General features: G+C 43.8%; 2 protein-coding genes across 2 annotated transcripts in view; both read right to left on the bottom strand.

The window, feature by feature from the left end:
• LOC139911812 (microtubule-actin cross-linking factor 1, isoforms 1/2/3/4/5) overlaps positions 1-25,288 on the bottom strand; it is a 241,866-nt gene that overhangs the window by 111,970 nt on the left and 104,608 nt on the right. The window contains exons 6-21 of the mRNA XM_078290250.1: positions 15,777-15,943; positions 14,454-14,566; positions 13,257-13,363; positions 12,490-12,609; positions 11,395-11,490; positions 10,305-10,432; positions 10,069-10,162; positions 9,190-9,344; positions 7,803-8,106; positions 7,057-7,185; positions 6,877-6,954; positions 5,418-5,579; positions 4,854-4,958; positions 4,130-4,225; positions 3,454-3,579; positions 530-682 (exon numbers count right to left, since the gene is read on the bottom strand). Coding sequence (XP_078146376.1) covers positions 530-682; positions 3,454-3,579; positions 4,130-4,225; positions 4,854-4,958; positions 5,418-5,579; positions 6,877-6,954; positions 7,057-7,185; positions 7,803-8,106; positions 9,190-9,344; positions 10,069-10,162; positions 10,305-10,432; positions 11,395-11,490; positions 12,490-12,609; positions 13,257-13,363; positions 14,454-14,566; positions 15,777-15,943 — 2,133 coding nt within the window. The remainder of the gene's footprint in view (positions 1-529; positions 683-3,453; positions 3,580-4,129; positions 4,226-4,853; positions 4,959-5,417; positions 5,580-6,876; positions 6,955-7,056; positions 7,186-7,802; positions 8,107-9,189; positions 9,345-10,068; positions 10,163-10,304; positions 10,433-11,394; positions 11,491-12,489; positions 12,610-13,256; positions 13,364-14,453; positions 14,567-15,776; positions 15,944-25,288) is intronic.
• Positions 19,949-23,935, bottom strand: LOC144542911 (uncharacterized). Its single transcript, XM_078290511.1, has 3 exons — positions 22,739-23,935; positions 21,710-21,714; positions 19,949-20,009 (listed from the first exon to the last, which is right to left on the bottom strand). Exons 1-3 carry the CDS (start codon positions 23,933-23,935, stop codon positions 19,949-19,951), a joined length of 1,263 nt encoding a protein of 420 aa, XP_078146637.1.

The following is a 25,288-nucleotide window of genomic DNA, read 5'->3' as shown; positions in this document are numbered from 1 at the left end:
GTGAGCTCAGGTGAACATTTTGTGACCTGACAGACAGTCCTGGGAGTCAAAGGGTCCCTTATATATAAACCTTAATTTACTTTTATTTATTTTAAGTGAGATGGGGAAAGCAAGACGGACGATTTAATCTGAATTAACTGTAATACAAAAATACAAACACAGCAGACCAGAAGCTCATTGGCTGTAGGTACTGTAAGCAGACTGGCAGCTTATTGGCTGACAGAGCACCACAACCAAGTCTGCAACACTAGCTTCCATATCTACGTTTAATAAACTCAACTAGGACAACATATTGACATGGTTTTCAGTAGCATGCCCCTATATTTTCACTCTCTTTGTGCAGATGAATCCCCTTTTTACATTTTAGGCATTTAACATACGCTCACATCCAGAGAAACTTACAATAACTCTTTGCTGAGAGGTTTAAGGAGGAGTAAACTCCTTCTACCTGGGCTACCCTAGGTTGCAAATCATGCACACCTGCTGTCAAACAGTATGCTTATGAACTACTGCATGGTAGGTCCCATACCTCTATCTGTCGGTAGTCGCAGATGGCTTTGATGGGTGTGGTGGCTCCCAGGGTGCTCTCTGCGCTGCGGGGGCGGAGCTGCACCACCGTCTTGGCCCGGCCCACCAGGCTGGCCACCGAGCTGCGGTACTCAATCAGCTGCTCCTTCTCCTCCTGCAGGGGCAAAATCATAGGTCATTCAAACTGTCAATCACCTTATGAGTCAGTTAGTCATACAGTTACACTAGTCAGCAAGTTAGTCAATTTGTTACTGGTCATTTTGATTGGTTACATAGACTGTCCCATCATTTCAATAATCAGTCAATAATATGCCAGTCAATTATCTCCTGTGGCAGAAAATCGCTGGTTTGTCAAATTGTGTCAGCTTATCAGTCAGTCATACACACAGTACATGGCCATTGGCTCAAACTGTCAATCATGCTAAAACAACTGGATTAGAAAGACTACACTGATCAATCAAGTTCTGTACCAACAAATATGTCCTATTGCTGAAACTAGCTTTGTTGCACTGTCAAATGTGTAAGGACAAAAAAAACATACTATATCTTGCTTTGAGTTATTCATTTTAAATCACTTCAACTCTGTGCAGCCACAATAAAACACATTTATATTTCTTGCCAGCTAAATGGCTCACAATATAGTGCAGGTCCTGCAAATTTACAATTAGCCTGTTAGCCTGTAGCCCCCGAGGTGAGAGGACTTCACTGTTTCCTGACTCAGCAGCATGTGTTAGCTCGGGCGCTAACCATTAAACATTTAACTGTGAGCATTAGTGTAACTCTTCACCCTGACATGTTTAATTTCTGCCTCATCCTCAGCAGAGAGATTCATTACGGATTCATTAGAGACAGAGACAGAGAGACAGAGAGAGAGAGACATAGAGAGAGAGAGAGAGAGAAAGAGAGGGGAGGTGAAGAGAGATATAAGCAAAGAGTGAGAGATGGAAAAGTGGACAGAGAAAGTGAGAGAGACAGAGATAAAAAGAGACAGATTGAGAGAGAGAGAGAGAGAGAGAAAGAGAGAGAGAGAGAGAGAGAGAGAGAGAGAGAGAGAGAGAGAGAGAGAGAGAGAGAGAGAGAGAGAGGCCAGCGTTAATAACATTACACTCCAGAAATGAATTTCACAGTGAGCTGATGTTAGCTGCAGTCAGTGCTGCGTGACAAGTCAAATGACAAGCTGGGAAGTCACCCAGTTTCAGACCAGATACACAATTATACACAATTATATATATATATATATTTCTTCTTATATTTCTTGTTTACTCCTTAAGATCCTATTTATATGTAACTTAAATCAGTATGCTTTAACTTAAAAAAGTGGATTAACTATTTGGCAAATGAAAAGCTGGCAAACTGAGTTTAGGGTGGGTTTAGCCTCTTCCACATCCCTGGAAAGGTTTACCTAATACGCATAAAATATCTAATACCAAGCCTCAAGGATCTACTCTATCAATTTTCACTGGCTTATGAAGTCTGACCATGTATAAATAGGACATTCAATATCAATAACCAAAGAGAAGAGGAGCAGATTTAAAAATAAATCAGATGAAAAGAGGGCGAGGTACGATCCAACAGCCTCTCCCAAGTCCTAATCTGTGTCTAAAAGAGGATGAAGAGGAGTGATTTAGTATCTTCTCCTAGGTCATTATCTCCAGCTAATAGAGGCCTGGCTGCTTGTTTTCTGTTGAGTCATTCAGACACACACACACACACACACACACACACACCCACACACACACACCCCAGTGAGAGCTGGAACACAGCGAACTGGAAACTTCATTAACTGGAAGTGGAAACTGATTAGCGCATACACACAAATGAACAGACAGCAACACACATACACACACAAACAAACACAGGCAGAAAGACAGACGCCCGCACAAATAGATGTAAACACAATCAGAGCAAGCAAACAAACACACACACACATAACCACACTGGTGACACTGGTATTTTTGAAAAGAACAGTTGTTTGTGGCACACACATACACACATAGAAACACACACACACACACACACACACACACACACACACACACACACACACCTTTATATTGGGGAGGATATGCTCACTGCTCAGGCCTGTGGAGCATGGCCCACACTCACTCTGCCATCTGCTCGAAGTCAGAGGTGTGTGTGTGTGTGTGTGTGTGTGTGTGTGTGAAGTAGGTGTGAAGATGGCAGACTCACAATTGTGCCACAGGGGGCATGATTCAGCGAAGGCCCTCTCAAACAGATTACTTTACCCCATCATGCGGCGTGCTGCAGCTGCCTGAGGCACAGCACAGTAAGCTGGGTGTTTCAGGGTCAGTGCTATGCTAATGCTGCAGCTAGCTCTTTGTTGCTGCTGTGGCAGGAATATGGTTGTAATATAGCCATGTCATTCCTGCTAACACCACGATCCAGAATTATTTTGAATATATCATTTTTAAGTATATATACTGTACACACAGGGTGGCAGCAGAACTCCTAAACCCAAAGAAACACAAATAAGCAAGGAAAAACAAACAAAACCAAAATACGAAAACCTCAAAATCGTGGAATAAAAACCTTGAACATTTTTTTTAACAATGTTGTGTTGAAAGTTTTCATTTTTAAAAAGTTGCTGCTTTGCATGTGGCTTTGTTTCCAGTCACTTTACAGAATGCTTCACCTCTGTAGGTTCAACTTCAGTTTACTCAATGCAAAATATAAATGGAACTGAACTGTAGGTGGGCAACACTCCCAGCAACAGGCAACAAAATGAGACACAAGATCAAAAATCGAATCAAATGTTTTTCGAGCAACGATATGTTTCTATGCGATTATATCAGCGATACTGAGGCAACTCCTTGGGCACTGTTGCCTGCCAGAGTTGCCCATAAAGTTGCCCTGTGAGAACTGGAGATAAATTCAGAGACAAGGGGAGTGAAGGAGGAGAGATACCATGGAGTCTTGCAGCAGGTCTTCCAGCTTGACCAGTCTGCTGTTCTTGTCACAGGTGTACTGCCTCTTGATGGTTTCCTGGAGCTGGCGCAGGTACGACTCGCAGTCCCGCACATCACTCATAAACTGACAGAGAAGACACAGGAACACAGCAAAAGAGTTGAGAAGCAAGATTTGTACAGGAATAGCTTGAAGAGGACAGTTAAGATGGTGGATTTGTACTAGAATAGTGCAGAGAAGACAAATTAACACGAAAGATTTTTTGAGAATTGTTAATGATAACAGGAAAGACAATTCATTCCATAGCCTGGGATAAAATCAAAGCTACTAGAGGCCTGAGGATATGAGGCAAGTAAAATAAGTACCTTCTTTTAAATCACTTGTGAAAAAAAAAGAAAATAAAATCATTTGCGAAAACATACTTTTATAAACCTCATTTAGGACTTTTACAAGACTAGTCAGGTCAGAGGTCAACATGAGGATATGGTGAAAACGGAGTTAGTAGTATAGTATAATAAGAACGTTAATCCATATGTAAAATTTTCCTCCTGTGAATTTCAGATGAATTATATAAGAAGAAACGGGACATTTTAACACATTCGAAGTGTGAAACCGTGGCTACTATTCATGAATGTAACTGTAATAATATTTATTTTGTGCGTGGTAGTGGTCTTACCTGGAAGTAGGCGGTGTTGTCTTTGAGGTGCTGCTCGACACACACACACAGCTGGCCCACCCACTGCCACTGGGTCTGCAGAGCTGCACTGTACGCCTGGTAACACACAGGCAGATGTGGATGGAGGGTGAGAGAGAGAGAGAGAAGTGTGTGGGTGTCGATTTCATACAGCCGCTATAAAGGGGCAATTAGTATGAATTTTACCACCCCAAAGCACAAAATGACCATAATATATCTGCAGGGGGTTGATGGGGTTATTGATCAATACCAATGACTCAGCGATTACTTGGCCAGGTGCTGAGATTTCTGGTTCTCGAAACTTACTTTCCAGCCCCGTACTCTGTTTTGGAACAAAAACTCCCCACTCATTGGCATTTCCAGACGCTCCCAATACTGCATTACTGCATGTACTGTATTATTATTACAGTATTCAACTTTATTTATCCATTTAGGAAATTCATCTGGTCCATAGTGCACAAACATACATACACAGTAATAGTAAAACATCAACAACATCAACATCAACGGCCCTTTACATATGCATCCTATACATCTAAGGACGTTTTTAAAATGCATCAAAACAAAAAACTGCACAGTCAACTGAAAAGCAAAACATTTGTGTTGAAAACAGCAGTTTCCATAAATGAGTCATAGAAGCAAAGCCCAGCATCTTTAAAGGTCATGCAGTCCAGTTGAATAAAACTGATTGACTCGACAGCCTCACCTCCACAGTCTGCTTGGCTGGATGGTTCTCCTGACACAGACGGTCGGCTGTTTCCTGGAGTGACCGCATCACATCCTGTTTCTCATCCAACTCTGACCTCATGTCCTGTAAACAGGGAAGGAAAGGGAGGATGGTCAAAGAGGATGACAGGATTTTTACATCACTGTTATGTAGAAATAGTGTTTGTGTGCAAACGTGTGCATGAACATCATAGCAATACTTAGCAATAACTTTCATTATGAGTTTGGGGGGGAAATTATAGGGAAAGTTCTGTAGAAACAGCAAAGGGAAGTTGTGCTATGTATGGCTATTGTTTTTCTTTCAATGATAAATGAATTTAATAAAATGAATTTTAAAAACAGTTAAGGGAGGCAGATAGCTTAAAGTATATGCCAGGACGCCCCATTTAAAAGCAACACCGCCCCATATAAAATACCACTTCTTTTGGTTTTAATGAAAGGTTTTAGTGTCAAAGCAATTCTACTTCAAAGTTCCTTCCACCCTGCTGAGAAGCACATCTGAGGAAACCATCGGTGTAACTGTGCGTCCCCTCCCTCCACTCACGGAGTATAATTCTCTCTTGGCATTGATGTTGGTGTTGCTGTCGCTCCAGTCGTAGGCAATCTCCTCCTCCTCCCTCTCGTTGAGCCAGATCAGCTCCTCAGTGCAGTGCGACACAAATGCATGCAGGCTCTCCAAGCTCCGCAGGCGCCATGACGAATGTTCCTATGGCAACGACACAAACAAACATCATCGTCATGCTGCTCAGCAGTGCAGAGACATAAAAAAAAACATCCTCTCTTCTCTGGTTGTTAGCATTGCAGTGCTGCTTTTAGTATATTTACATTTTAGGCATTTTCCTATTCAGAGTGGATTACTGTGAAGGCAACAATAAGATAAAATTCAAATCACTATCATTACAAGCAACCAATAGTAAAGAGTGCAATTAAGGGTCAAAGACACAGCACTTAAACAGAAGTAATGGATCCGTGTCCCTAGAATATTTATGTACATTATAGTGTTAGATGAAGAAATAAGAAAAAAGAAGGAGAGAAAGAGCCAGGGGAAAAAAATCTTTGAACTTTTCTATAATAAGGACACAAAATTCTCTTTAAGAAGTGCCCCTTTCCAGCAGGTTATTTGTTCAAATTTAACAAGGTAGTCATCATTCCATGTCTATTCTCACTATTCCTATAGCATACGTATATTGTATTTATGAGGAAGCTTACAGTTATGTGATTCACTAAACTTTTCAACTCGTATAATACTTAATTACATGTATTAACTCACTTATAACAATTTTGACTTTTTAGGTTGCTCTGGATAAGATTTTCACTAAAATTGCTTAATTGTAGGCAAAATGCAGCTGTAAACACAGATAATAAAAGAAGTGCAGCAGCCGTGACGAATGTGGCCGTGCTGACTAGAGACACACATGACTGTCAATGAGCTGAGAGGAGGGGTGACGCCTAAAGAGGGAATCCTCGACTGGAGAGGGAGAAGTAAAGGGCTGTTTTATGCAAGAACATACACACTTAGACACACAAGCAAGTACACATAGAACAGAAAATATTGTATGTGAGAGAGACGAGAGTGGAAAAGAGTGAGTGCATGAAACAGGAGTGAGTGAGAGAGAGAGAGAGAGAGAGAGAGAGAGAGAGGGAGAGAGAGAGAGAGAGAGTGAGTGAGGGAGTAAAGGAGAGAGCAGATGCATAATTGTGAGTATTTAGCATGAGATTCACTATTCCTGTCATGCCGTAATGGGATTAACTGTGAATGGGGACTGAACTGGGAAACAGTGAGATGCGGTAACACCGCACACACACACACACACACACACACACACACACACACACTCTCTCTCTCTCTCTCTCTCAAAATGGCATATGAACCCCCTTAAGTCTACATAAATATACATAAAGACACACAGCCTTGTACGCAGTTGACAAAGCTAGAGAAAATGCTGTCCTGACTGACACACACACACACACACACACACACACACACTAGTGTTGAGACTGACCAGTAGTTTGCAGTATTGGTGCTCCAGCTTGGCCAGGGTTTCAGAATAACTGCTCTTGAAGTTAGGAGAGACATTAGCCTGGAGGAGAGAAGAACAGCAAATTCATTATAAACCACAGCTCTCAGCAGAAAGTGTGTGTGTGTGTGTGTGTGTGTGTGTGTGTGTGTGGTGTGTGTGTACCTCATAGTTGCGTGCCTCCTGCAGACTGCTCAGCAGGTCCTCCACTGCAGTGTGAATGGTGTTGTGCTCCTGCAGGTTGTTTTCTACAGAGGGAAGGTCTGCTCCCCACTCAGCACGCTCCAGCAGCTCCTGAAACACACACACACACACACACACACACACACACACACACACACACACACAGAGAGAGAGAGAGATTTCAGTCATCTAATCCCTGACTGAAAAAGTCACTGAATTTAATTGATAATTTGTGCTATAATGATCATGTTTATTTATTTATTGATGGAGTCAAATATGATTTCTGAGGTTTGCTAAGCAGGCCTTCACAAGCTAGCAGTATCAGCTGCCATTCTGGCTTGTTGAAAGGGCTTTCAAGCCTGTAATGTTATTTGGATGTAAATTTGATATTGTTATGGTAATATTAGTGTTCCCTAATCTTGTGCTACATCTGTTCTGCTGCACAGGCCTTAATGGGGCCAGCAGTGCAAGTCCCCCCTTCATTAAATATGAAGGATTTGCCAATATGGTCGTATTGTTCCTTTAATATTTTACAGCACTTTGTACAGTTGTAGTCAGTGTATCAGTGCCCCTTCATGTATCTATCCTGCATTAGTACTGCAGACAATTAAGAGAAAAACTTAATTTCTCTTGGGGACGGAGCAGAGCAGCAGTAATGCAGCAAGCCTGCAGTAAAAATTAGAATTTACTGAGAGAGCAATGTTATTATTATTAATACTCCCACTGACCTGCGTCTCCTCCACCCATCCCAGCAGTTCATAGATGAACCTCAGGCTTCCTTCATCCTCTGAGGAAGACATGGCCACCAGCTGGGAGCGGGCCATGGGTCTCCGGAGCAGCGCGGCCCCGACCGCTCCCACCGCGCCCACGGCTCCCAACAGGGTCTGACCCAGCGAGAGGCCGCTGTCGGCGGGGCGCTGGCCGGTCTGCTCGGCCCCGGTGGGGCCCAGAGCCTGGGAGAAGTGGCCTTTCCTGTAGACGCTGGAGCACTGCAGTCTGAGGGAGACCAGCTCCTCCTGAAGGCAGGAAACTCTGAGGGATGAGAGACACGTGACAGAAACAGTAGTTACTGGAGGGGAGAGCATTATGCATTCACTTTTCCCGCCCGGATTTTCCCAGTTGGTCCTGGGATTTGAACTGGCAACCTTGGATTCAAGAGCATGCTCCCTCTATGACTTAAGCCAGAAACACACTGGAAGCATCAGACGCGTACATTTTCAAATGCAGCAATTGTTTTCAATGGACAAACGCACACTCAAGCTGTCCAGTGGAGCGTCAAACTGGCTTGGTTCGAACTTGGTTAAATTTTGGTTGCGTCAACAAAAAGCAGCTCAGCTGTTTTTCATGAGGTTTCTAGAGTCGCAGTACAAAAGGAAAAGGGTAAGATATTCTCGACTTTTTAATTATCTATATAGGTACGTCCGTGTTTTTTGATTTTTTGAGAAATTTCTAAGTTGCCGTCATATACTGTGTTTTCAGATTTCATTAATAAGCACCCATTGGAAGCTGGTCAAGTGGGCTAGTTGATAGTTTTATCAAGCTAGTCTAAAACTGATGGATGTGCCTGTAACGTTAGCCAGGTGTTCAGGTCATCATGCACGACGTTGGGATTCTCGTTCCATAGGTTTTTGACACCAGTTATTGACGGACTAGCTTGATAAACTCTAGCAGGTAACTGTAGCACATAATTGTTAAGATTTAATGACAAAATATGAACACTACAATAAGTTGCTCTTCCAAATATAATGAGCAGAATATATATACCAGGTTATAGAATTCATGTCACCATAAAATATATTACCCATCGCGATGGCGAAGGTGCGTCAAATGACCTCAAAAGTCGTTTTCAATGCGTTTGGGCCTTTAGACTTTCACCAATAATGGTTTAGAAATAATGGTATAATTTTACGATTACGACTTTCATAGTAAGAATAAGGGGGAGTTGAAGCCCTCACTCCAGCAGTGTTAGTGCCATACCAGAGAAGTGCTACTAGGTTACTGCATTATCCCCTGGAATATAAAATGATTATTTTCTCAATCAAACCAAACCAACTGCCTCTACAGAATCAAACCCCACACCAGAACACACCGACAAGCCCTTCTCTCCTGCCTCACCTGAAAGCCAGCTGCTCCACCTGGTAGTACTTCTCGTCTCGCAGGACTTTGAGGTCCTGGTTGAGCTGTCTGAGCAGAGACTCGCAGTCCTGCAGGTAACAGGCCAGCTCTCTCTCACACTGCACCGCCTCGCCGCTCTCCACACGAGACATGTCCTGCACACCAGAGCACCAACACTTCAATGCAGTTATTATTATTGCTTCTTGTTTGTTTGCGTGTTTGCTTGCCTTATGTGTTTATGGAATTGTTTTATGCCGTTAATCTTTAGTGTTTACTGAGGCATAGATTCAATTAAGATAAGATTAAACTTCAATGAGTCTTGTTGGAAATTGGGTCGTCGCAGTAGCAAATACCAACAGGACACAGCAAAGAAAAATAAATTAAAAACGGAAAAATATAACATAAACATGAATATAACAAATGGGGTTTATATAAACATAAGCAAATGACAATTCCAACACAAGAGCATGTTAGGCAGAATGTATGAATGAAAAGTATGGGAAAAAGTATGGACTGAGCATCATGAAACAACAATTTACATCAGGCATTAATCTCTCTCTCTCTCTCAATAAAGGCAGGGAAAAGCAGTGAGTAAATATTTATTGTCCCAGAAGGGCAGCTAGTTTTACAGCTTGTACCCATTAACACACTGTAAAAATACTATGCCAAATTATTCCGCATTTACATTTTAGGCATTTATCCCCAATATAAACCCAAAGACCCTGTATATGGTTTGCACTGACCGCATGTGGATCAATTTATTCATACAATTATTTTAGTGTTAGTAAAGAGAGATGGGGGATGAAAGAGAACGAGTGTGTGTGTGTGGGTGTGTGGGTGTGTACGTGTATGAAGATAGAGGAGAGGTTCAGTACTCACAGCTTGTAGCGTGTTCTTAGCCAGGGTGAGTTTCTCCTCGCAGTCCAGAGCCATGTTCTGGATCTTATTGGCCCTCTGAAGCAGCAGCTCCAGCCTGAAACACACACACACACGCACACACACACACGCACAGTTAGGGGGACTGATGAGCAACAGAGCCCAAGGAGTTGCATCAGCATTGTTGCTGCCAGGAAACATTTAAATGGATTTGTGTGTGTGTGTGTGTGTGTGTGTACCTCTCCACAGCGGGCCGTAGAGCCTTCTCTCTCTCCAGCATCTCCAGGATGAGTTTACCCCACTCCTCCTCCAGGTCGTTGGGATGGAGGCCCTGAGGAAGCTTGATACGACCAAACTCTATCCACACCTGGACACACACACACACACACACACACACACACACACATTAAGTATATACGAAACATGTAAACATAAACAAACCCAGGGGAGGAACGCTGCCTTGGCTTCAATCTAGCATGGAGAGGTGCTCATTGGAAATGGAGTGTCAGGATTTCAAACATGAAGAAATGGATAAAAAAGCGGATTCAATGGACTCCTACTGTACACAAAAAATTGAAAAGACTTTATTTTAACGGCTAACGCACAGCAAAAACATTAAAAACCTGCACCAACGTGTTGCAGCACATGATGGCCTTCTGCATTTTTTCCATTTCTTCATGTAAACATAAACATGGCAAACGGAAACCCACATCAGCCACATCGCATCATATTTCAATGCAAACACACACACTGTAAAACACACACATAAACATGGATTACTTGTAGCAAACAGACACACAAATTAGGACACTCATCCATAATCAAACACACACACACACACACACAACAAACACAAGGACTCCGTTACATCAGTGGTCATATTACTGAATGATCATAAGTTATGCCGCAGACAAACACACAAGCACCCTGGTGACATCAGCTGAGTGGAAATAAAGGAGGAATTATCACCAACTATCATGTGTTTTATCAAACAATCTATTGATAAACAGCCGGATGGTGGAGATGCCGTAGCTCCAGGAGAAGAACATACGACCAAACACACACAAACACATTGGGATGCAAATTCTCTCTCTCTCTCTTTCTCACGCACACACACGGGAAGACAAATTCTGTCCCACACACACACACACACACACACACTCTCCCTCCCCCTGAGCTGAACCCCATGATGAACAGTAAGCCCTGCACATGGTGCAAAACCCGGTCACCTTTATCTCCATCTCTCCACTCTGTCCCCTTTTCCCCTCCCTCATTCCCATTTCCCCCTCCCTCATTCCCTTTTCCCTCCCTCCCTCCCTCCTTCCTCACCTCCAGCAGTTTGTAGAGGTGTTCGATGCGACCCTTCTCCATCTCCTTGGCGGGGATCTCCGTCTCTTTGAAATGGACGTACTCATTGTAAAGTGCCTGGAAGAAGGAAGGATGGAGGGAGGGGAAGGGGAGATAAAGACAGAGATGACAGGCGAAAGAGGGAGGTGGAGAGGAAGTGAAGGAAGGAGAGGTTATTGACGAACGCGAGGGTCAATATTACCACGGAGCCCGTCGTTTAAGTTCAAACAGAAAGTCAATAGCCGTTATCAGAGGTAAAAGCTTTGTAATCACAATCTCTCTCCCTGGGTGGTCGTTACCCTTTTTCTCCTGCAACACATGTTCTTCAGGCACAGTTAAGGATTCAGCCTCTTTCTGCTCCCTCCCTTCTTCTTTTCACCTCATCATGCTCTTCTTTCCTTCCTCAACATCTCTCTTCTGCAAGCTCTTCGTTTTCCTCAATCCATTGCTCTTTCACGCATTCTCCCTTTTACTCGTTATTCTCTTTCTCTCTCACCTACCTTCTATGTCTCCTGCTCTCAACAGCATTTCATTAAACTCCTTCCCTCCCTCTGTCCCATTATTTTTCTCCAAGGTATTCTGGGAACTGCTTGTTTTTTATGTATCCCCTTTCCCTTTGGTGTTGCTCAATAGCTAAACCTTTGCAAAAACTACCAGGATTTGCTACCCACTGGGGCCAACTGCATTTAAAAAAATATGTGCATGTTACTGTGAGCTACTCTGGATTAAAGCACCCATGTTACTACACCTATGTTACTAACTTCCACAGGATTTGGTGGTAAATGCTTGTTGTTTTGAGGGCTAGCGATCCTTTAAACTCCTTATAGAGTGGCAGGTTTGCCTCCTTCACTCCAGTTTTCTCTTTCTCTCTCCCTATGCAGTAATTCACTTACATGCATATATGAACATGAACACCAAAAGAACAGCAAGAATAGCAAGAATCTGTATAAATAAGACAAAAAAATGGACCCTTGTTTTCATCTAAAATGAAAAAAATCTTTATCAAACAAACTGAATTGCATAACAGAAACTACAGAACAGAACTACAGTCACCAAGGCGGAAATATAAGCGCTCACCTTGAGTTCCACAGGGTTTTGTGGGAAGTTCTTGTTGGCCATGAGGGCCGTATGCTGGCGGCTCCACTGGAGCAGAGAGGAGAACCTGGACTGATACTCTGACCAGCGCTGGTCCACCTCCTGGTGATGGAGGAGGAGGGAAGGAGAGAGGGAGAGAAGAAAGGAAAGGTGAGAATGCAGATGAGAAGCAAAATTGTACCAGCTAGACTTCTTTGTATAAAAAGTAATTTATCATAAATAATCATAACACTATTCAATTATTCATTCATGTATCCATTACAAATGTACAAATTTTGTTAAATGTCAATTGCCTATCAAGTTTGAAAAATTCATGCATAGCAAGCTGGACAAGATACTATTCCATGTATCAAATGTACTAAAATTATAATTACAAAGTGGATATGTATTTTCCAATCATGCTGTATGTATCTAATACACATTTACATGCAGTACTGATAGCCACACATCACACGATATCATCACTCCTCATGAAGCTGCTCACACTGGCAAACAAAAGAGCAATTATACATGTGCACTGAGAATAACTAATGTTGAAGCTAAAAAAGATGATGAATATAAATGAATATGATGCGATAAGAAGAGTAGAGGGTACTACTGTATATATGCATATTGATAATGATATTTAAAATGAATGCAAAAAAGACTATTAAGTACAAAGGGAGAGAAAGATTCAAGAACATCCATTTGAGGTTGAGCGTAAAAGTGAGTGTAAACAGAGTGAACGGATGGAGCAGAATGTGACGTACGTGTGCGGCGATGCCCTCTCCTCCCTCAGGGATCTTGGGGAAAGCATCATAGATGGAGGAGACGTAGGTGATGACCGACTTCTCATCTGGAGATGGAACATCAACATCTGACGAGAGAGAGAGAGAGATGAAAAATTAGAGAGGTAGACTGCAAAACTTAAAGAAACATGTCGCCAGATTGATGCCCGTCACATTATCAGTTAGAAGAAATCATGAAGAATAGGGTTCCATCTCACATTTTGGTCAAACATGTTCTACAAACAGGACTTTGTCTAGCTGAAGTTGGATTTTCTTTAAAATTATGGAGAAAAAAAACACATCAAGGAAGATGAGAGCCAGACAGATAAACATACTGGCATTTATGAGACAGTCAGTCAGTCATTAGGGCTGGCAGGCGCAGCTACTGTACATCAAGCCCCTTCAGGCTGTTCTACACTAATTTAGATGATTAGGATAAATAGCTCACATCAGAGGTTGTTCTCTGAGGATTTTGCAGAGAAAAAAAAAAACACTTTGACAGCATTTTTTTATGCATAATCCTGTGCAGTATGTCTGCCCTTAGCCTCAGTGTCTTGTCTCTTCAGGCTGAACCTCATTCCTGTCTCACAACCCTGATATTCAAACATTCTATTAGTTTATGCTTCTTTTTAAAATCCACCTATGTCTTGTTTTAAGAAATGTGTTGTCCATTGTATTTCTTTATTACTAGGCTGCTGGTGATGATTTGATTGATTTGTCTATCACTCAATCAATCAGTCTATCAATCAATCTATCTATCTATCTATCTATCTATCTATCTATCATTTAAACATGATTTAAAATATATTTAACCATCTTTTTTATGGTCAAATTTTAAATATATTTAACCAATCATCTTTTTTCATCTTTTTTTTTCTTTTTTTCCCCTGGCTAAAAAAACAGCATCATAAAAAAAAAAATTAAAGCTACAAGATAGAATAAAGTACATGTACTAAAAATCATATAAATGTAAGTGCAAAGCTAATCATTACAATGTATAATTGTTGCACTTTTTGTTAAGTATCGCTGGATAGAAGCTAGTTAGACACAGCTTCGTGACTAAAATGTGAAGCATTATCAAGTAGTGACTTTCAGACAATCAGCCAGCCAGGCAGGCAGCCGCTGTTCTGTCCAGATAATCAGTCAGTCAGACATTGATTCAGGCAGTAACAGTCTCACCCTCAGCGTCCAGCAGTCTGGTCACCCCGAGCGACTCGGCGATCTCGAAGGCCTGCTCAAGGTTGTCACGGTTACTCTGCCGCGACACCAACTCCATGTCAATCAGGTCGGGCCTGGAAAACACACACACGGATAGAGGGTGTGTCAGTGTGTGTGTGTGTGGGGCAGCATGTGCGCCTAAGTATGTGTGTGTCAGTCAGTGTATCTGTGCAGCTGTGCAGAACATGTAATCTCTCATGTAAACATTTTCATGTATGTGTCACCTTAACATGCATTTAGTTTTGGTGTGTGTGTGTGTGTGTGTGTGTGTGTGTGTGCGTGTGCGTGTGTGTGTGTGCGTGTGCGTGTGTGTCCATCTACATGTGTGCATGTCGGGCTGTCTATCATTCCTCTAGTTGTATCTGGGCAGCACGACATGTAATCTTTGCTTTTCGTGTGTATGTGTGTGTGTTCAGTCTGTCTATCACACATCTACCTGTATCTGTGCAGTGCAGCAGGGCGTTGAGCATGTAATCTCTGCTCTGTGTGTGTGTGTGTGTGCGCATGTTACGCCAATCTTTCTCTACCTCTATCAGTGCTGCAGGGCATTGAATGTGTAGTTTCTGCTGTGTGTGTGTGTGTGTGTGTGTGTGTGTGTGGGTGTGTGTGTCTCTACCTTGCCTCTAACCTGTACCTGTGCAGCGGGGCGTTGAACATGTAATTTCTATTGTGTGTGTGTGTAAAGAAAAAAAGTATTCAAGTACACATTCTGTGTTGAATTCAAAATGGACAAAGTTGAGATTTTTGTCAAACATCTACACAAAACATCCCATCATAAAAAATGTTAAATACATTTTTGCAAATTTGCAAATTTCTTGAAAATTACATACAGAAATATCTCTATATCTATATATAAATGAGTATTCAACCTCCTGATTCAATAGAAGCACCTTTGGCAGCAATTACAGCTTCCAGTCGTCTTGGATACGTCTTTATCTGCTTGGTACATTTGCATTTTGGGATTTTCTCCCGTTTTTCCTTGCTCAAGCTTGGTCTACTTGGATGGGAAGCATCCATCCAAGGAATTTGGATGCCCCTTAACTCAATTTGGAGTGTAACTGCGATGGGTTGAATATTATTAATGGGTTATTGTGTGTAGATCAGTGACAAAAATTGTACACATTTTTAATTTGGTACTGTGTATGTGTCCGTGACTGTGGTTACACTTGTCGTTTCAATGCAAGTGTTCAAATCTGCAATTAACTTAATGTTTCCATGCAATACTTCCAAAACAAAATGGCGTTTGGTGCAGGAGAGAGCCTTTTTGTGTATCTGTCCTCTCACCTGTATCTGTGCAGCAGGGCGTTGAACATGCGTCCGTCGCTCCAGGAGGAGGTGAAGTTGACGCAGCGGAGGCCGGGGTAGCCCTCCGTCGCCTGCTGGCTCCATAGTAACAGCTTCTCCTTGGCCGTGAGGTCGCCCGACTCCCCGCTCACATAGATCTCCGAGATCTGGAGGGGCGAGAGAGGACGGGTTACTACTGGGATTCACAGTTTCTAACCAGCAACGATATGACCAGGAACACAAAACGCAGAAAAAATAGGAAAACAGTAATCTACTATTAGAAATTAACTGAGTTGTGTGTCCAAAATATCGAGTCTTATTTGCAGAATTCAGCATACGGTCACATGAAAACACACAAGAACACACGCAAACATATGAAGAAGCCACGCCAATTCAGCACATGCCCAAAACCTTACCAGATCTTGCTGAATTAATCTAGTCATACTACAAAGCATTCACCATCTCAACATCAATCTCAGCATAGTAAAGGAAAAAATAGCTTTACTCCGAAATACAAAGAAACTTTCCCCATCATAGACACACCCACAAACAGTGAGTCGGCAGAAACAACCCGTTCTGTCTCTGGAAAGGATTTCAGTCAATTTGATTCAACCTGTCGTCTCCACTCATATCCCTCATCTGTCTCTCTGATGATCAATAACCCTTGGTGTGTGTGTGTGAATGCATATCTGACCTAGTTTGTGTGTGCGAATGTGCATTTATATGTGAATTTGTGCAAGTATGTGTACGGATGTGTGTATTTGTTTACAGGATATGAATGTGTGTGTTTTCATATGCATGATGCGTGAGTTTTTTCCCGTTTCATCACTCCACATACAGTCTAGCCCGCTCATTAGCAGGTGTCCCCCCCCCCCCCCCCTCAGTCTCTCCACCTCCCTCCGTTTCGCCTCCTCTCCTCCCTCTCCTTCTGTCTCCTCCCTGTCCCCCCAACACTCCAACACCCCCCCACCCCCAATCTGTCTCTTCAGTTTTTCGCCTTCTTTCATCTGTTCTGCCTCAGATGCCGATCAATCTGCTCAGCCCTCTCATCCGCCGACTCTGTATTAAATATCAGACCTGAGTCACATATAGAGGATTCAGTCTGTACCGGTGTTAGTATTTCTTCAGCCAATGACTTACTTTTCCTACTAGCCTTTAATAAGCAGCAAAATCATTTTAATTGTGTGTTATCAATCAGTTTTTGGGAGTTGGTTTCACGTTTTTGCAAAAAGGTGATATTGCATTTTGGAGCAAAACTTAAATTATTCTTGGTGCTTCTTTTACTCTGCTTGTAATACCAAATGGCTGGGGTTCATAAAATCAGGACAATTCAGATGATACTTTTACAGACTGGATCCTCAGGTTAACAAAATTAAACTAAACTGACTTTCAAATACTTTCCTGTGATCGTATTAACTTTCTGCCACTCATTTTATTGTGCGATGTGGAAAACTACAAACAATTGGTACATAAGAAGGGTAAAACAAGTCATGATAAAGTAATTTAAAGTAGTATTTGACGCAGCACTGATAAACACAACATTCACAGCCCCTTACAGCACTATAAGTACATACACGTTTACTAAGATTGGCCCCTGGGATATGAACCCCTGACCCTGAACCCATGGAGACTAACAACTGCTTCATCTATGTTCTCTACCCACTGAGCAACACGACCACTTTGGCCTTCTTCCCTCTGTCTCCCTCTTCCTCTCTATTTGTTCTCCTTATGTTCATCTGTCCGTGGTGACAAAGGCAGGCTGACGTATACGCAGTAACTGGCAGCGCCTGGCTCCTGTTGTTGTCATCAGTATTCCTCTGTCATCCCTCCTTCCCTCCCTCAGTCTTACACTCCTCCTCCTCGTCTCACTGTCTTTCTGTCTCTCTCCCTGCTGCTAATATAGAGCAGTATGAAAGTCCAGTGTGTGCCAGGAGACTGCAGCAACAGCCAAAAAGACAAGGAGGGGGAGGGAGAGAGAGAGAGAGAAAGGAAAAGAGATGAGATAGTCTAGCGAGGCCGACACGGAGGAGAGAGGGCGAGTTGTAACAACATTTGGAGATGAGAGAGAGAGAGAGAGAGAGAGAGAGAGAGAGAGAGAGAGAGAGAGAGAGAGACCAGGTTCACGTAAAGAGGAATCTGTTGGAGTCCACATTAATTCAAAGTGAAAGACGCACATGCCCACATACACGCAGAAACACAGAGTTAAACCTCTACTGCATTGTCAAGGGCAGTTACTGTACAACGCACAAGATGTTAGAAATAAGTTAAATTACCATTTTCTGGCACACAACTGTGACACTAACACACATACACACACACACACACTGCAGTCAGAACCAGCAGTATGGTTTCTGACTGTTATGGTGGTAAGAGTTTGTTAACGGTAAAAATGATTAAACAACCAGAAATAAAGCCTGAACCAAGCAAACCTACAGATTCTCAAATCAGTTATTCTCACCGTTTTACATTTTGTTGACAGTGAGAGACAGACTAATTTCTTCAAGTAGACCCATCATGACAAGCAAACAAAGATATATAATACATGTGCATCAACAATCTGAGAATATGTGGTTTGAATGTGAACCGCACCTGTGTTTTTCCCAGCAGAGCCCCGTCTCTCTGTATTATGTATAACCAGAGCATTATCCTCATCCTTCATCTTAATATTGACAGAGCTTTCTGTGAGAGAGCTACATCTGCATGGATAGCCTACACTCTCACTCCAACAATATATCATCCATCACTTCCTGTTGTGCCCATTTGCCATTCTTTCACCAGCCACCTAAAGCTATACGTATATACCCATATATACGTATAGCTTTCAGGTGATGTAATGCAACTTCTGGCAGCCATATTGGAGGTCCGCTCTTGGACAACAATAGCTGATTGTGTTTATAAATGTACAACTTGTCAGTCTCAACAGTACTGAAGACATGGTTAATTCCTATGCTGTTTTTGACTGGGAACTGATCATTTCATCGTTGAGACATGTTTAGATGATGTCAGGTTGTTAGCTAGCTAACCATAGTATCTGGTCAGCTAATTAGCACTGTCTACTTGTAAACACATCTGAATTACACATTTAGAAGCTAGAATTATTAGCAGCTAGAAGACGCATGTTAACATTAGCATCAGTTGCTTTGCTACATTAGCCTGCTAGTTAGTTAGCTAGCAAACAAAACCAAAAACTATTGTTTAACTGAGCTGATTCTTCTCAAACTACAACTAGTAGTGCTTTGGAGTAGAGACCAGGGCAAAAGACAAGACAGCTTACTGTGTCACATTGACCTAAATTTGAAATCACATCTACCTTATCAGACTATTCACCTTTACTTATAACATTACTGAATACCCACACCACAACAATCTTTACAGGTATCTATCTTAGTATATATTTAAACATTATTTGCACCCAGCCAATTCTCCAATGGACCTCCATGATGACACCAGGCATGCTGACTTAACTTGTGGTGCAACTAAGCGCTAATATACTTCCTGATTCAAAAGAACTAGTAGCCTACTTAATTTGGTTAGGTGAACATAAAATATACAATGTCATTTAGCAGGTCTCTGTGTCCTCGTTTGCACGCTGTTTTACAGACAGCAGAGATAGTGAAGATAGCCATTCAGACAGAAAAACAATGCCCGCCATGTGTGGACGTAATACATACCAATTTGCACCCAGACTAAGTATAGTCTAAGTATAGGTTGCACACACACACACACACACACACACACAGATCCAGGAAACGGTCACAAGACGTGCTGGGATAAACACACAACAAGGAGACATGCTGGAGCACACACGCCTTTCTATGACACGCATCAAAGGCTGTGTGTGTGTGTGTGTCTGTCTGTATGCACTATGTATGCATCCGTGTGTGTGTGTGTGTGTGTGTGTTTGAAGTCCTGCTCCTTCTATGTTTGAGGTCCTGCTGAGGTCCTGCGTACCACTTGTTTGTGTCGCTGGGTGTGTATCTGTATGCATTATGTATGCATCTGTGTTTGTGCGTGCAGGTGTGTGACACTGAATGTTATTACATGTACACAAACACACACACACACAGAAACCCAGACAGACACACACACACCACACAAACACTTAAAAGATATGAGTAGGTAGCACTAGTATTCAGTGCAGCTATGATCCAGTCACAAACACCCATGATCCACTAGCAGCCCCCAGGGGTGCTGGACTGGCCCCCTTTTAGAAACATGGCCTCTTTGAAGTTACTGGGGAGAGGAGAGGGAGGGAGAGAGGAGATAATCAAAAAAAAAAGGGGGGGGGGGATTGGAGGATGGGCAGGAAGAGAAAGGAACAGAAAAAAGATGAAAGTAGACATGGAGAGAGTGGCAGAAAAGGCGAATAGAGAAAGGAGAGATGCAAGAGAAGTATGGTTTCATTGTGCTATTTGCACTTCAACAGAACGGAGCGCCGTCTGTACTGGAAATCAAACCAGCAACTACTCGCTGGCTTGAAATCCTTAAGCAAACTGCCCAAGGAGGGATGGAAGGATGGAAGGATAGACAGACAGGTGATGGATGGACAGCTGGATGGGTGAAATGTGAGTAGTGGTTTCAGTGTTTGGTACGAATCCCCCTGAGGCTCGACGCAGCAGCCGTCTCACTGATGAATGCGCATTTCAAATCCCTTTTTATTCAGAGGAGGGCATCACACACACAAAGAAGCTGCACTTTACATTGTACACACAAACACACCCTGACATGTACATATATCTCTCTTGACACACACACACACACAAACTAGAATTATTAATCATTGCTGCCCAGTGCAAACACTCTTAAGCAGGGGTCTCTGTGGAGCTGGGATCTACAGTATCACTGTGTGTGTGTGTGTGTGTGTGTGTGTGTGTGTGTGTGTGTGTGTGTGTGTGTGTATGTGTGTGCCTTGCTTCCTCATGACTCAGCAACTATGCATCAAATGAGACATGTAGCACTAAATGGAACCTGACATGACGTCAGCTGTACTGCATAGCGCTACTGTACAGCCTTCATAACGTAGAGGGGATCCTACACATACTGTGGCAGCCGTCGTGAGAATCCCCCATCACATCCTGTACAGTGCTGCAGTGGCTGCAGCAGCCTATTCACTTTCAAGGTGAAGTGGAACTGAACAGGCGTAAAGTAGCACAAAACCTGTCTCTCTGAGTCAAGCAGCTGCCGGATCATTCCTGAAACTGAGCCCGAACCAAATAGCGGTTTGCGACCCAGTTAGTTTCCCCCGACCCATATTTAAAGAAACAATGGGCTGGACTGTAATGAACTGAGGTCCAGGCAGATATTTTTATGGGTTTGCAACCCACTTTGGGCAAGTTTTTCCAGTCAAGATAAAGTTTCCTCTTGTTCAAAATGCAACATGTCTTGTGGCTGCATTGCATTCTGGTCTATCTAGGCTACTTTCGGTGGAGAAATTGGTCTCTCTGCCTCTTCTACGATGGATTTCTCCCTGTATGATTGTTGAACGTCGGTGCCAAACTGTGAGTCTAGAAAGAAGCCCTCGCTCTTTGATTCTGAGGAACTGACACCAAAACCTGACGTTTACTGTTGATGTTTTAGATCGCTGAAATATTTTCTGCTATCACACTCCACTGTATCTGTGCTGGAAATATCTCAAGAAAGATCTCAAAATAGACACCACCAAACAACAAAATGGCCCTCGAAGGTACATCACCAAAGCTGTTTTTTAACAGTATTAAAGTGCTTGAGGGTTGATTTTTCCTTGCAGCAGTGGAGTTTGTGGCTGGGCAGCAAAGTGCTGAATATGTGTAGCAGCAAAGGCTCCCAATGAACAGTAGAATATGCTGAAGACAGACTAGAGCTTAACGGAGACAGACTACAGTTGAAATGACCCACAGAATATAATGGAGAGATGACTGTTAAAATGAGGCTATCTCGTCCCTCTGCTTTCCCACAGGAGCTAGACAGACACAGACAGACACATGCACACACACATTCTGTGCTACTGAATGGGTAGGAAATGACAAGTTTCAGTTTTCCGCAAGAGAGAACCCTGTCATTTGAAGCACTGACCCTCCTCTCTCACACACACACATACACAAACACACTGTCTGTCTGTCTCTCTCACACTAAACACACAATGTCAACAGTGAGCGAGTGTGGTGGTGCTAGGAAAATAATAAGCAATGGAGGGAGACGGAGAAGAAGGGAGGGAGGAAAGAAGGAGACTGGGAAATGAGGATGGAGAGACAGTCTGTGCTACGTTGATTAGGCTCCGGGGACAGAGGCAGGAAGGATGGAGAGAGAGGCATAGTGCCTTTGCAGGGCTGATAACAACCAAAAGAACACACACACACACACACACACACACACAATCCTCCATGACTAAAAATACGGTGTACACAAGGCAACAAAGGCACCCTTTCAAAAACCCTCCCACACTCGTACGAATAAAGACAGTCATGAATGCTTCTCTGTTGCACTATAGACCAATGGTTCTCTAAGTGGGGTAAAGGGACCTCCGGGGGTCCATGACAGGGCTCCCAGCAAAATTAGGAATAGTTTAATTGCACTAAAATTTAATTTGCAAGAAATTGTCCCACTGAGATTGTATAAGAATGACTACTCTACATAAAGGTTTCACTCTCACCACTACACAGTTGTAAAATTCAATACTAAACAACACAATTCTTATCAAATGGAGGTCTGTGGCCAAATATTCGTCTATTTGGGGCCATAAAACTACATGAGAACGAACCCCTGCTATAGACCATTCACACTTAACAAATCCCTACCCACCTTTCTACAATAGGAGGAAGAATAACTCAGATAGGGTGGCACTAATGGAAAGAGGAAGAGAGATAAAGAGTATGAAGGGGCAGAAAAATAAAGACAGGGGAGTAGAGGTAGGTGGCAAGAGAGTTGGACGAAGGATTCGATATCTGGATGGTGAGACAGAGACAGACAGACAGATAGAGCCAGACCTGCGGCAGGTATTTCAAAGATGCCTGTTGCTGCGGCGACAGAGGACTCTCCATCATGGAGTCCAGCCTCTCTGACGAGCTGCTGGTCAGCCCTCCCCAGTCCGTCTGACTCGGAGTGGCGCCCCCTGTCTCTGGGGAGGTCAACGGCAGGTCGCTGGCATAGCCCGACTCCAGCAGAGAAGGCCCCTCTTGCGCACGGACCGGAGTGTCCAAGCTAAATTCCTTGACTACCAAAGTTTCCTGACTCCCCATTCGGTTAGAGGAAATAGAGCGGCCGGCGGCGGACATTTTGATTCTCCTGCTATCCTCCTCGGAGAGCTGGACTTTGAGGATTTTTTCGGTGAGCGGAGATGGGGTGGGGGGCTCGTTGCGCACCTCCACCTCGCTGTCACTCTCGCCCCTCCACACGGGGGAGCCGTAGTCGCTGGGGTACACCGTCCTCACCACGCAGAGTTTACCGTCCACCTCACGGATGTGGACCACACCTTTGCGCTCCCTGTCGGAAGGAGTTCGCGCCACGCCTACTGTCCCTGCAGCTCCTCCTTTTACCCCTCCGTCGTCCTTCTCCTCTTCCTCTCGTCTTCCCTTCCCTTTTTTCTCCTTCTTTGGTCGTAGTATCCAGGGTTTCTCCAGCACCCCTTGGACCTTCTCCTTAACTCGACAGACCCTGCCTCCACCCGGGGTGCTACTGCCCAGGACTGGGGCTGTGCTGGTCGGGGTGGTGGTGGTGGTTTGGCTCGGGATGCTGGAGACATCTATGAGAGCGCTAACAGTCTTTTCCTCCCCTGGAAGGCAGAAGACCCCTCTCCAGGACGGGCTGGGATTGGGGGACAGTTCAAGCACTCTGCTGCCTAAAAGGCCCCCTGTACTGGCACTCCCAGAGCCAGGGGAAAGGGTATTGCTGGGCAGGTTAAGTTTGGAATGGGTCAACTGAGTATCAGGCACTGTTATATGGGTCGGCCTAGCTCCATTGTCTGCTGTTTCCATCTTCTCCTCCTCATCCTCCTCATCTTCCTCTCTTTCATCAGGCTCGTGGCTTCTCCGTCGCTCATACTCCTCCTGCCCGGCCTCGCCTTTCCTGCTCTTCTTGCCCTTCCGCTTCCTTTTGAAACGGAGCCGCTTTTTTGGCGAAAGGGGAGGGGCTCCGCCGAGTCCGACTTCCCGAGGAGGCCTGACGCAACCCATGGAACTCCCCATCTCTTCAGTGTTGAGGCAGAGAGAGGGGTGTTTAAAAAAAGGTAAAGAAAATGACAGCAAAAACAGGCAGTCAATCCATCAGAGAAGGCAATTTAAGGTTAATTTAGGCCTGCACGTCTGTTCCAGTCGTTTGAGCACAGAACCCCATCCCGCCAAAAATAGACAGTCAAACGGAAATGTTCAGTTAGGCTGGCAAGTGACTGACAGCTCCAGCATCAATGTGACACCTGTGAGTAATGTAAAGTTAGGAATAGCAGGTTTAGCTCCGGTTTCCGTGGCAGCATCTTCGATGAAAACCGGTGAATAGGGAGATGGACGGAATAAGCTGTCACAGAGGGAGAGAGAGGGAAAGTCAGGCTTTTCCTCAGGCAGTTATTGGTTCAGTCACAGGCCAGGCTGCTGCAGGCTTACGTGTCACAGCTCCCCCTGTCCTCCCTCTCTCTGTTCCTCCTCCCTTCCTCTCTCTCCTTCACCTCACCTCACTTGGACTCAGGCAGTGCAGTGGCCAGCCCTGCTCTCTCTCTCTCCGAGGACCCTGCTGTGTGTGTATGTGTGTGCATTTATGTGTATATGCAGGCTGCTGGCTGCTTTACTCTGTCAGGTTTGTCGGTCCCGGAAGACTTGTGGTCGTAGTCAAGGACACAGGGACACAGTCATGTCAGCAGAGCCACGCGAGGGAGGAAAATAAATTTGGCTAGGATTAGGTGGCTGATTTATCACTGGGCTTTTGGCAGGTGAGCTGTCACTAATATTAGTGTAAGGCAGTGTGTCAAGCAGGCTGACGAGTGTGGGTGTGGGGGGGTTTGTGTGGGAGAGAGAAAAAGGCAGTGCCGTCCGGTGTTATTCAGCCCATTAGTGAGGCTCCGAATGCTTCACACACACAACGCATGTGTCTGTGTGTGACACCAGTGTGTGGTGTGAAAGTCTGCAGAATGTGCTGCAGAATATCTGGCAGATTGTTGGAATCAATTGCAGTCTCATCTCATTTCCAGATTCGATATTGTAAATCCTCCGAATATAAAAAGTGAAACGAGCTGCATCACTGACACACACACACTCTCTCCACATACAAGAGCGTGCACACACACTCAAACTACACACGCCCTCTCACACAGACTGAGTGTGACTCAGTGCACTCAACACTGAATTGAGGAAAACAACGCTGTCATCTTCTGCGATTCCGTTCGGATTCCCTGTTCCATTCCCGGTGAACCGCAAACAAAGTGTTGCTGTTGAGATTTGTTGGTGGTTCCGAGCGGCGCTGTAATCCAAGAGCTCTATCTACGCTCGGCTCCAGCAGCTATCTGGGCTCATGAATTATTGATGTCTCTTTCCTACTGTGGTAATGTTATT

The sequence above is a fragment of the Centroberyx gerrardi genome, chromosome 19 (genome assembly GCF_048128805.1).
Source record: "Centroberyx gerrardi isolate f3 chromosome 19, fCenGer3.hap1.cur.20231027, whole genome shotgun sequence".
In the NCBI taxonomy this organism is placed as follows: domain Eukaryota; kingdom Metazoa; phylum Chordata; class Actinopteri; order Beryciformes; family Berycidae; genus Centroberyx; species Centroberyx gerrardi.
The sequence above is the reverse complement of the archived record's forward strand: the minus strand, read 5'-3'. Positions and strand labels throughout refer to the sequence as shown.